The sequence below is a fragment of the Polistes dominula genome, unplaced genomic scaffold (assembly GCF_049000335.1).
Source record: "Polistes dominula isolate Pdom_NZ unplaced genomic scaffold, Pdom_raw_medaka contig_21, whole genome shotgun sequence".
Taxonomy (NCBI): domain Eukaryota; kingdom Metazoa; phylum Arthropoda; class Insecta; order Hymenoptera; family Vespidae; genus Polistes; species Polistes dominula.
In genome coordinates this window covers 4,711,131-4,725,425 of record NW_028301061.1, presented here as the reverse complement: position 1 = coordinate 4,725,425, position 14,295 = coordinate 4,711,131, and the positions used below count along the sequence as shown (strand labels likewise).

At 27.3% G+C, this 14,295-nt stretch overlaps 1 protein-coding gene across 1 annotated transcript in view; it reads right to left on the bottom strand.

Annotated features, from left to right (window-relative positions):
- Window positions 1-13,950, bottom strand: part of LOC107073174 (multicopper oxidase 3) — a 45,318-nt gene extending 31,368 nt beyond the window's left edge. The window contains exon 1 of the mRNA XM_015333689.2: window positions 13,717-13,950. Within this exon, the coding sequence (XP_015189175.2) occupies window positions 13,717-13,792 (76 nt within the window). The 5' untranslated portion in view covers window positions 13,793-13,950. The remainder of the gene's footprint in view (window positions 1-13,716) is intronic.
- Window positions 13,951-14,295: the final 345 nt, after the last annotated feature.

Genomic DNA, 14,295 nt, shown 5'->3' with positions numbered 1-14,295 from the left:
TTAAACCTACTTTGTCTCAAATATCTTACAGAAATCCAAGCCGGGATTTTAATTCTTTTATTATTGCAGGAATAGGTTTATACAATACAATTATTTTGACAATGTGTATACCAGTGGTGTATAATCTGTAACCCCCCTTCCTCGGACCACATGCATAATATTTACAATATCGATGTACCAAAAAAAATAGGTTTTGCATTACCGATGTATATGTAAGTCAGGCAATTACTGACGAACTAAATACTTTCAGTTTATTTTTGATCTATTTACTATAATATATAGCGTAAGTCTCTATTTACACCGACAATATCATTTATTACTCAATTATTTTCGTTTTTATAAAGGAAGAGTAAATATTTTTGTTTGTTCAATATTCAATTTGTCTGGATATACAATATGAAACATTATAACGTAATTTAACTTTTATTGAAGTTCATTTGAAAATAAAGTATAATCACGTTTTATTACTTTGTTTTTATACTTCACAATATTTAATAGAAATGAAATTACAAACTATCTTCCTATGGAGTAAGTTGATACATTTTATTTGTGCTAAAGTGAAGAATGAATTAATTACGTTTCTTGTATTAGTTTACATAAAATGCAACTAACATATTTTAATGACACATGCATTAATTATTATTTGTATATTGAATTTTTTGTATGTTCACTATGTCAATTATATTTAGTTAACAATGTTTCATTTATGCATATATATGCATTACAGATCAAAATTATTTTACCATGTAGAGAAATTCTTAAATTTTCCAATTAAATAATGGAAATAAATTATCAATCGTTTATTTTCGTGACAAAGCTACAAAAATAAATTACATTTTTTAGAAATATTACGACAAAATAGACTCACAGAATATATATAAAATATTGAAATTTTATCTTTATCGAAATAGCAATCACTAACTTTAAGTACTATCATAAATACTGTTGACATTATAAGTAACAGCCATCCTTTGAAGATAATTTGTTTTCAAAAATAATTAAGATTAAATTATTGATGCCATTAAAAGAATATATATAACAAAATAATATTCGGAAAAAATGAAGAATTAATGTTTGAATTTTGAAATGTCATTATGTAATAAACTTTGTTTTACTAAATATCATTCAATAAAAGGGAATGAAATTTCTAACTAATTATTTTCTTTTTCTAAGTAATTAATTTTTGTTATTTTCTTTCATATGCAAACTATACGTTTAAATAATGTAGACTCCAAAATGGCTTATGGTTAGCCAAGTTGAATTCTTACGTGTCTAAAATAAACATGTTTCTATTTCTACTTCTACGTTAAATTACTAATTCCCGTCAGACCAGTAAAAAAAAAAAAACAAAAAGTATATGCTGTTGACTTCAGAGAAGTTGTAAAAAGATATACAAACTCTTTGGTAATAATTGGACAGATTTGCATAGGTGTAAAAAGGGGGGTTCTCGTAGAGAAGTTATTCGAATTCGTAAAAGGAAAAATAAAAAGACACAATAAAGTTTAAATAAAGCAAATAAATAAATGTTAATAGTAAAATTAATTTTATATGAAAATAAAATTATTTGAATACAATTTAATATTCCATATTATAACAGCTACATATACTCTATGTTTAATGAATACACTTGTCGTCGTTTCATTTTGATGACGAAATTTAAATACACACCTTTCAAAAAAATCATCACAGTACAACTGGTTAAATCAACTTTCTATGACTTCGTAAAATGAACAAATAATTTTGATCTTATTTGATATATTAGATTATGATACACGTATATTAAATTATTACGTATATTATAACCATTATATCTAAAATAATATATTTAGATATAAATAATTCTAAAATATTTGACAGATTTATCAACTTGAGCCCGCATTAATATAAATTCTTACACATTGATTTCATCGAATAATTATGTCATTCATTACATTTTTAATTTATGTAAACTTTCACTTTCTATATTTAAAATATCAATGTTCAAATATATTTTATAATTATCAATTATTAAATAATAAAATAATGAATTAAAACAAACATTATCGAAATTCTGAATCATAAATAATGTATCAACTTTCTCCAATCTCTCTGCTCAAAAATACATTTATTAGTCAAATTTTATAATCTAAACGTCAAAATATCGAAGGTCAAAAAAAAATTGATCACAAATTAACACCGCCACCAAAGCTCATAGTATAAAAAAAAAGAGAGAAAGGAAAGTGAAATGAATAAAAATATTCGTCCAGGTGGCATTCATATATATGATGTATAATCAAAAAATTCAACAAAAAATTTATCTGAAAAGGAAATTGAATAGCAAAAAAAACTCGATCGATTGGTCAAAAAAAGGGGACAAAATAATAAAAATATATTCATAATATTTCACTGCACCACAATTATCGACGACCACATAAATTAACTTATGTTAGAATACGACAAAAGTCGTAGAGAGCCTCGCGGTTTCCCGTCAACGACTGACGACGTGTTTGCGTACGAATTTCGTTGACCGAACACCTTTCAATGTATTATTTCACTCTCACTCTCACTCTCATGTTTTCTTTCTCTCTCTCTCTCTCTCTCTCTCTCTCTCTCTCGCTCTTTCTCTCTCTTTACCTAACTCCTTATTTCCCATTTTAATATTTCAAAGATACCAAACTTTGCAAAATTTACTGAACATCCTTTCATGGTTTTTATTTTTTTCTGATCTAATAGTTTTAGAGAACAAAAAAAAACAGAAAAAATAAATACGCAACAGGTTTCGTACTTGACTCAATCCTCATCGATTTAAGATCATAGTGTTTTATTTGACCTGTAAGAAATTCGAAAAGCCGCCACCGCCTTCGAAGATATGGCGAAACGATCAGTGAAAGTTGCCCTGGAGCTATTACTTCTTGGTTCCAGGCATACTTCTATGTGTGTTGAGTGTGAAGTAAGATAAACGTGTATGTACAATCCATGTATGTGCATATACATATATGGATACATACGTATTTACAATATCGTCCAATGAAAAAATATTTGTTGTCTCGTTTCTTTCTCTTTCTCCTTCTCTTTTTCTTTCTAACATAAACACGCACACTTTCAAATTCACTCACACTCATTCGACATCTTCTTATGTATCTTTTCACTTCTTGCTTATCAACACAACTACGCTTTCATATCCTGACCTTTCTCTTTCTTTATTTTCTTTTGCACAGCACTTTCGATCTGTTAAGCTTTTTACTTTCACTGGAATTTCTGATTGACAAAGTCAAGGATCATAAAAATAACTTTAGTTCTATTTTTATTTTGGACCCACTCCCTCACACAACCTCACTATTAAACGATGTGAATCGAAAAGACTAATTCAAATTAGATACTATTTCAAAAGATGAAAGTAAAAATATATTTGGTAGTAGTTGCGTAATTACTCGAAACGAAAGCAAAAGTTCAAGTATTGGATGTGATATAAATATGGTATAATAAAAATGACAGAAGAATGGATATAATAATTAAATGAACTTTCGATTCTACTAATGATATATATATTTTATATAATAATAATAATAATAATAATAAATTTAATATATATATATATATTTTTGTAGGAAATTAACTGCTCTATAAAAATGGTGTCTTATGTTTTGGCGATTAAATTAAGCGTTCAAAAGATATTCATCATCAAACTTTCATGCGTACTGATTTTTGTCTCTGAATTTTGTCTCTGAAACTACAAAAATTTGTATTGTGCACTTTTTAATAGTCATTTATTGTCGAGTTATAAAATTCATATGCAAAAATGAGATTTGTCTAAAAATCATCAAATTTAAATCTTCAATATCATTCAAATGGTGAGGTTTACGGAAAAAGTATAAGATACCTTTTTTTGTAGAGCATTAAATTTCCTACAAAATTCGTCTTGAACATTTTTCTGTACAATCAATAAATAATGAGGTATGAATTTTAATCTATTGGACTAAAAAAAAAATAAAAAACTGCGATGCGGAGGATCTTCCTATTAAAAACAAAGAGCTCATATTGGGTGAGAATTCTTTTAAGGTGTCTAGGAACCCATTTTTGCGTGGCACTTGAAAAAAAAAATAAGTCATTTTTTTGACCCACTCTAATATATATAGTTTTTAAATAATGAAAAATATTAATATACAGAATTATTCTTAGAGCGGAGGCGGGTAATAACTTTTTTTAAGTAACAATAGAAAAAAATCATAAAGGAGAAAGTTATATGGCACAACAAATGTCAACTTTCTATAACATTACTTCATTTGAAAATGCATAGATGCACCCGTTAGATGCAGATGCACTTTTTTTTTTAATGTAACTTTATATTTTATTTACACTATTCGATTCTTTTTTTTATTCTGCGTAAAAAAGTATAAAGTAAAGGTCATCGAAATGTCAATAGTTTACGAGATATTTGAAGTTTTATATCAGTAATGTATTTTATTACAATAAATGTTCGAAAGTTTTCTCTATTTCATTCTAAACAATTAGATGCGCACATTCTATTGCGCTTTTTTACATTTTTAAGGGGGTCATCCCATGTGACGACCTGTTTTTTAGGGATTTTTTAGGATTTTTTTTCTACGACCAGTAAATGGATAGAGCTTTAAGTTTATTATCATTTATTAACATATATTTCGACAGTATAAATATAAGTTTAAATCTAAGAATATTGTGTAGAACTTGAGTTACAGCATTCTGAACACCCCCGCCTCGAAAAAATGAGCTGGCACTTCCTCCACGATTCCGGCTGATTGGCTTATCTGAAACGAAAAAAAAAACGGCGTTCTAATCTGTAAGCCTAAATGCACGGAATGGACTATTATAAAATGAATAAACAAAAAATTGGACTTTTGGTAGACATTTGAAATAAAAGTTGCGAATTTTGCGTTTTTTTTTGTTTTTTGCTATAAAAAAATCGAAATTTTGGAAATTTTCGATTGATAATAGTTCATTCTATGCGTTTACATGTGTTGAGTGTGCTCTATAAATTTCAAGTTATTCGGTCAAGCCGTTTTTGAGATACGATGGAGGAAAGTTTGAAAAACACAGTTTGAGAAAAACGCGTTTAAAGTTTCAAGTCCATTTAAAACTATGAAAATCTCAACTTACCCTCAATCGGCGATGCCTGGTCCATAGAGTATTCCTTCCTCTTCCTCTTGAAACTCTTTTAAAACAGATTGTTCAGCTCTTGAGTCAATCCTGGCTTGTTTAACGACATCACTTACGCGTCGCTCAGAACGTGAGATTCGCTTTCCATCATGTTTCTCAATATACGTATGGGCTTCGCGGCCAATGGGGCATCCCATAACCGACATTACTTTTAAAACACCTTCAAAACCTTCATTAAAGATGATAACTGATAAGAAGCTAGCAATTTCAACAATCTTGGGGCCAGAATGAAGATGCTTAGGAGCAAAAGTCCAAATCAACGAATTCAAAGATTCGTTATTGTTTTGTGACTCTGCTTCTAAACAACGAATTATTAATTCATCTTTTGACAAATCTTCGAAAATAGGTTTGATAACTGCTTGTATTTGTGGTAATAGAGGTGGTTTATCGTGATGAAATTGGTCGAGCTCACTCTTAGCTTCTGCCTTGCGCCATTTACACCAACTGTCTTTGCCTTCTGGACAAAACTGATGTTAAGGGTTTTCATCTGAAGAACATTTGTGATAATACGTTGCCCAAAAAACGGTTTGCACTAAACTTTCTTCTTTTACTACGACCAGGATGAGCATTTACAGTCGTACTTCCTTTCCGACCACTCGTGATGAAAATAAATAATTTATTTAGGTTGTTGCGCTCTTCGAAGCTAAACCAAGACTAAATTAAGTTCGTTAAAATATTTAGTGTCCATAGAAATTCCTTTTTATAGCTGCAGAAACTTGTTTAAACTTGTATAAACGTATATATGTATATAGTATATAGTATATGTATAGAGTATATGTATAGACACTGATTGCCAACTTAGCGCTCCGAACAGCTGCTTCTTCTAAATGCCGTATCTTTAAAACGACTTCGAATTTTCAAAAATCACTTTACTACCGTATTCTAGACATGTTAAAAAAGCAATTTATGAAAAAAAAAAATCGATTTTTTGAGCCCATCACATGGGATGACCCCCTTAATTGATTTGAATTGATATTGGAACAATACATTGTTATACGCTCCTTATATAACTTCAAATATCTCGTAAACTATTGACATTTCGATGACCTTTACTTAATACTTTTTAACGCAGAATAAAAACAGGAGTCGAATAGCATAAAAAAAATATATAGTTACATTTAAGAAAAAAAGTGCAACTGTATCTAGCGGGTGCATCGATGCATTTTCAAAAAAAGTAAGGTCATAGAAAGTTGACATTTGTTGTACCATATAACTTTTTCCTTTATGATTTTTTTCTATTGTTACTTAAAAAAAAGTTATTACCCGCATCCGTTCCAAGAATCACCTTGTAGAGTATGCAATATACCTTAATTGTTTATTAATTAATTAAAGGAAATGTACATATATTGTTATTTAAAAACACGGAGAATATGTTCGATGCGCCGTCCTCTTCAAAATTTCTCGTTAAAATGGTACATTGTCCTCTATTAAAGTTTTTTCATAAAATGTTGTTTCTATGAATTTTGGAATGTTGCACATGTCATTTCCATCGATTAATTAACAATTATTATAATACACTAGTGTGTGTGTGTGCACTCTAGTTATATTAGAATAGTTATTATACACAAATCATAAACAGGGTGTTTAAAAAAACCATTTAATATATATAATGTTACTAAATTTTCGATGTTTAACACGTTGAGCGCCACGTCAGCCATTTGTGGCTGACACTAAACTTTCTGTTTAGGCCACGTCAGCCATCGGTGGCTGACAGCGTATAACATGATACATCTAAGCGGTGCACGTGGCCTGACAGGGACTTCCTTAAAAATGGGCGTGGCGCTCAACGTGTTAAAGATGATTTTCCACTTGTCCACCACCAATTTTTAAACACTCTTGGCATCTTCTTTTTACAGAATCAGGAACTCCTTGGAAAATTGCACATTTCTTTCGCTGACATTTTCATGATACTTTGTAACTGTGCAATATCTACCATCACCGATCCACAACTGACTGATTCTCAATGAAATCTATCATCAGTACTTAAATAAGAACATTCAAAACGCGGTTTAAAAATACTAAAATTAAAATCGCATGCGATAGAAGCAAGTAAGTCAATTATGATACTAGCAAACAAAAATGCTTATATTTCAGAAACGGTTGAATTTTTGACCTGAGTTTACTAAAAAACTTTTTCAGTGTATCATATATACCATATAAATATTAAATGTTTGTTTTTAAACATCCAATATATATATACTTTCCCTAGGCATTATATAGTTATTCCCAATATATGAAAAGCAAGCATTATGTAGAATGACAAATGATATTTAGACAAAGTATTAAAAGAGAGTCATGTGAAAGACTTTTATTGTGTCTTGGAACTCTTCATTTTACGTGTCGAGTCACTTCTTCTTCTCTACAAATACTCTCTTTTTCATACTTATTCAAATCCATTCAATAATTCTACAAAAGACATCGCGTCTTTTTACAATCTTTTTGTAGTTAACGGCACAATGGTTTTTGTCTTTTTTTTTTCTTTTTTTTGGTTGTGCTACTTATGGATGTTACTACCGTGCCCACGTTGCTTGACTTTAGTTATTGGCAGAAATTAATCATCCAAAGTAGCTAGACCGTCGATATAAAAGGCTATATATATATGAAGAAGAAAGAAATACAAAATGAAATATAAATCTTATAGAAATAGAAAGAGACTCCCCTTCTCCACAGGTAGTTATCCCTTTACCTATATTGCATCATAACTAAAACTTGTTTTCTAAGACCTAACAATTTCTTAAGACTCCCAAGACTTAACAGTCTTTATTGAACAAATTCAAAGTTGCGTATTTCATCACTTTCGAATTAAGACTGAAATGCAAATGAGAAATTTTTCGATTGAGGAAAACATAGAAAGTCACGTGACATTAGAAACATCATTAACGGGAATATTTTATGTTTTGCCGGTTTGTCTTTTGACATTATATAGAATTCCTAGGTAATGAGTGAAATATTAATCATTTTATATTTTGTTCAAAAATACAAATATTATATACATTTCCTAGTAATTCTATGCAATGCCTTTCATACATTGCCAGTAACACATATAAATAAGATAAAGCATATATAAGATAAATAGTAATACTTAAAATAAATAAGTATTAGCATTTTACAATTTCCGGATTTGTCAATACTTAACAATAGAGCTTAATAATAAATAGAGTTTCAATTTCTCAGATATTCTCTTAATTTTTTAAAATACCTAAGAATATCTTAAAGAATTAAGAATGTTTCTCATGTTTAATGTTTAATGTTTCTCGAATATGTTACATTTACAATTAGGTCAAAGTTACGTCATTTCAAGAAATACATTTGACAATGAAAAGAATATTTTCTCAAGGTCATTCTTTCACAAGATTTCAAAATCATCGATATTCTTTTAAATGAAATCTTATATAATTTTTATTTGAGTTAATTAATTTCTTATATCGTTTTAATTAACTCTTTGCTACTTAATTTCATCAGAAATCTTGGTGTAAGCAGTAGCGAGGCCAATCAAATTAGATTTCGAAGTTGTACAAGGTAACGATAAGGTGTTTATTTGGTCGTGTGTTCTCTTTCCTGTCCTTACTTTCAGAAACCAGGATCGTATACCAATAAAGCCGACCATGTGTTATTATTTGAGGTTATAACGAATAATAAGTAAAAAGTTTGATTAAATAGGTTATAAATTGAAGTATATATATTATTATTTAATATTATAAACAGTAATAGGTAATGAAGTTAATTAGGAATTATTTGAAAAAAGAAGGAAGAAAGAGCAAAGAACAAAATATTGGGTTTACTTTTGGCAACCTATTTTTGGTACGCTCCTGTCATATAACTCTTATGGTTAGAAACGCCCAAATTTGTGAGAAACATTGTGAGAAAACACAATGAGAAAATTCTTTGATACTCAAATGGTTACCTAAGAATAGTATAATATCGACAAATTATTAATTTGCAAAATATTTTGCAAAAATATTTCATTGTTTATTTGTAAAAAAACCATATCGTTACTTTAATTAAAGTTTAAAAAAAATGTTATAGAGAAAAGACGAATGTTTCAGAACAGATTTAATTATTTATAATCCTATTTTAGTCGAAAATGCAATGCTTCATTATATGAGCATTTTCGAAGATAATGATACACTTGCATATGTATATTTGCAATAAAATTAGCTAGCACATCCTATATAAAATATATACAGAGTGTCCAAGTTTTGTTTTCGCAAAATTTTATTAATAATAACAAATATAAAATATTATAATATTAATATTTATTAATAATAATTATTATTAATATTATTAAAAATAGGAAAAAATGTTATAAAAACGTGAGATTTTAAATGCCTAATTATTAATGAATAGTAAGAATACAAAATAATGGATTTATTGTGTTTATACTGTCGGTTCATGGGAGGCCGAGAATAAAACATAAAGGAGAATTATGAAACTATCTAAAGAATTCGATGCTTAGGCTATCACCCGAGTCATATTTAGATTTAAATATGTTGTTTAGGAAAGGAAACCTCTTTTTGTAAAACAAACCCTAGTAAAGTGGTCCGTATTGGTGTCAATAGGGCTAAGGGATATAAAAGAACAGGTTATTTATTCAACAAACCAAAACATGGGTAAGAAAATTCGAAGGAATGTTACTGGGGCTGACAAAAGTCGGCAGGTCGAAAAAGGACGCTTGGGACCAATTTTACGATTAAATAAAAGTTATTTTAATTATTCAACGAAATATACTTGGTCAAAATAGGATTGATGTTTCGTCAACGTATCATAAGAATCATTACTGATATTATTTGATTGTGTGACAATAATATATTTGGACTTTACTTATTACTTGAAACGTTAACTTCACAGTTTTTTTACAATTTCCTACAATGGATCTAATTTGATTGTTATTTAGTACATTATATTTTATTAGTATGGTAATAACTAAATAACCATTCAAGATTCTTCAAAATGGAACAAAATAAATCAAGGAAAATCAATTCCTTGACCTTAAAAATTACTAAATATTACACAAATTTTTTAAAAGAACAAAATTTTCATCGTTAATTAATAAGCGTCAGGAATGGAAGCAAAGGATTTTTAACGTATTAGGTACAATTATGGAACATGAATAATACATTCGAATTTTAATTTGAATCGACAATTTACTCTTATGCAATATTTAAAAAGAAAACAATTCATTGTAATTTTATACTTTTGTTCTAACTTTTTAATAAAATATTTAAAAACTCATGTTTATATAACATTTTTGTTTTATTTTTATTGATAAGTATTTCGGTAAAATGTTGTTGAAAATAATTGGGATAACCTGTATATTTTAATATGCAAATATGTATAAAAAATCCTATATATAATATAAGGAATCATGGAACTTTGTAGAAATCGAAACATTAAGAAAGATATTAGAATCGAAAGCTATTATTAATATGAACAAAAATTACAATTATAATATAAAATCTTCTCAATTGGAGCATTTAGAATGCGAATTAAAAGACTGTAATTTTAACATACTTACTTAATAATAGAATTATAGTGATACTTGTTTCAAGAGTTATTCTAATAAACTATAATACCGAGAAAACTCTGCAATTTTGTTATGAAAAATTATATTTCATAAATATAGTGATTAACATCTAGATAACGAGTTAAAAAATTGAACGTTGTCATAAAGTTTAAATCATACGTATAGTTAATAGAGTTATCAAACTTGCTTACAGGTAATATCCTTGATAGTTTTTAAGCAAGAAATAATTATATTTCATTATGTTATTCAACTTTTAATTTTAACTGTAGTAATAATCAACAATAATACCTACACTTATTATATTTATGTAATGTATAAAAATATTATAACAAACATTAGTATAATTTATATAATAAACATATCATTTTTGTTCAGAAAAAAGTCCTTACCTACCATTTTGGCCGAAAATAATTTACGTAACACGTAGTTTACGTAACTTAAAATTTTATAAACAATTAAAAAAAAAACAAGACAAAGTTCACTATCTACTCTGTTACAGAGAGAAAGCGTTGTAGAAAGCATTGAAAAAAAAGGCTTATCCGAAACCTGATTTTTCCTGTTGAAAATTTGTTTGACGAACAATAACTCAGATTAGCATAAATATTAGTAAGTGACTTTTAATCGAACATTGACGATATATAAAATATTGTATTTCGAATGTATTTCAATGATTCAAGACAAGAACACCATGGTTTATATTTCCGGAATATAATCTTCAAGTTGGATATTTTAATACATTCGATATTAGACATATCAAATTTCCTGATATCAAAAGTGTAATAAAAGAAATTGGCAAGGAAAGTGTTTTTTACATCACAGATACGCAAACACACGCCTTCACGTTTAAAAGTATTCCAAGTAATTTTGTTTTACGACATAAAGATTCAATTTAATGTCCCACTGGTACTTTTTTATTCGTTCTTTCACTTCGAACACTTCTTACCAATATAAAAATCTAAGATCTCTTACGAGAATAATAAGAGAAAGATAAAACTTTTTTTTTCGTTATTCGCTATTACACCCAATTTCTTTGCAAAGAATTAACTCTTCCTGTAATAAATTTGCTGGTTGCTTTTAACGCCGACGATTCGTTGATTTGAAGAAATATAAAAATATTAATTTCTACAAGGAAGAGATTTCAGCCATTATTTTTCTGGTAAAAGAAAGAGAATAACAAATTGCATAAGATTTGTCAAAAGTAAGTACATCATCAGGAGAAAAACAAATATATAAACTCGAAAGTGTTGGGCATCCTATTAAAGTGACAACGATGATAGATATATTTTGTCGGTCATTAATCCTTTAGAAAATGCCTCCATTAAATCTCATAACACCGTTGTTTTAACAACATAGCGGAAACAATAACGAATTACTCTCTTCAAAAGGGAAAGGAAATTTTGATATTTCACTTTTGCAGATACTCACACTTTCACTGAATAACTTTCAAGTTTTATAAATACTAGCTTTTAAATATGTGACTTATTTTTATTTTATACTTTAAATTAGTAAGAATTTAACCATTCTAATAAAAATTGAATACACACACACGAAATGAAGTATAATTTTTAACAATTATCATGTAATATTTATTTCTAGTAATCGGATTGAAAAAAATAAACATATTATAAATTAACGCAATTGTAAACATCCGAATATAAAGTTTATACAAGTATAGTTTTTTTTCAATATTAATTTAAGAATTATTTAATTATTTTATATTTATTATTAAAAATCAGTTTGAAACGAATGTACATAAAGTAATGTGAATTTTAAAAATCTGTATGAAAAATTTTGTACGAAATTTATTGTAAATATAATTTATAATATTAATTTAAAAAATATTACCTATAAGTTATTAGATTATTGTACGTTAATTATTAGAAATCAGATTGGAGCAAACATATAAATAAAAGTGATTTTTTAAATTTTAGTAAAAAGTTTGCACGAAATATTTAATATAATTTTTAATAATAAATTATAAAATATTATTTATAAAGTTATTTGATTATTTTATACTGATCCTCAAAAACGAACATATATGAATTAACGAAATTTTGTAAATTTTGTATGAAATTATTATTATAAGTATAATTTTAAATAATAAATAATTAATAATTATTAGATTCAAATAAGCGTATTTTTGTCTTATAACTGATAAAAAATATTAATATATAGAAACATTTGTGAAATTTGCGTTTCTAATAAAATTATTTTTTGTTAGATAATTATTACTACTCTTTAAAATACTATAATATGATTTATATCTCTTTCTAGATTTATATAGTCGTATATATATATCATTTCAAGCGAGTAAACCGTTAGAGTAATTTACAATCGGTCTTAATCGAGTGAAAAAAGACATCACAACGTTCACTCAGTTTACATCCTTGACCATGGACGTATTACAGTATGTATGATAGGCTCTTTGCAATATGGATATAGTATAAGCTCTCAGGTCATTCACCTAATGATCATTCATCGTATAAAACGTTTATGACGATTATTAAAATGATATTGCACATATTGTATAATCTCTCATATCTATGTCTCTTCAAAAAAAGTTTTATATGAAGCAAGTTTTTTTTATCTCATATTCACAAAAAATATTTAAATAAAATATTACTGTATATATACTCTCATACATGTATGACAAAATTTTTCATATGAATTTGTTTTAGAAAACAAATTTTAAGTAAACAAATTTTGTTGAAATTTCATACTTTTAAAAAAAATAATATTTATAAAAATATATTTCTATCCTTTACACATATAACAGAAGTTTCTTTCGACGATAAAAAATTATACAAAATTATACTCAAACGAGATATACTATATACATAAAGTATAATACTTAAGTTTATTATACTACAAGTATTTTTAACGCTGTTTTTCATTTATAGAAAAATTTGCTATTTTTTATTACTTTTTAACTTACCATTAACATTTACTTATAATGAAATTACAGGAAGGAAAAAAAAATATATAAAAAGAAACAAAGCTTAATATTTTAATAAACTTACCTGGTATTGGTGTTAAATAAATAATTGTAGCTACGACGGACACAAGACCGACGAAGATGGCACATCTCAGAAGCATCCTCTCGTAAAAAAATATATTTTGTTTTTTTTTAAATATATCTGCTCAACAGTAGTCTTAGGTATTTGAAATTTGTCTATTTCCGTAAGAAAAATATGAGAATACAGCAGAGTAGTGTCTTACTAGTATCGTAGTCGCGGATACACTAGCGGCATGCAAGGAAAGTTCATTGCCAAAGAGAGAGAGTTGATGCCTGATTAAAAAGAATGAAAGATCTACTAGTAGAGGAAGAAACCAGTACACATAGGCACCATTCCATTTACAAGTAAAATATTCTTGTTCTTGCCTTAAACGTCTTCCTGTACACGATAAACGGAAAAAGGAAAATACTCCAATGAATTTCTTGTCTTAAAATTTAAATCTTTTATATCCTTATATGCAATATTAATTATTATTTTCCGTGAAATGAATTATATATACGTATATGATCGTTATTATAAAAATAGATTATAATATCTAAAACTGGAAAAAAGTGATTTTATAATTTTTTTTTATGTCACAAT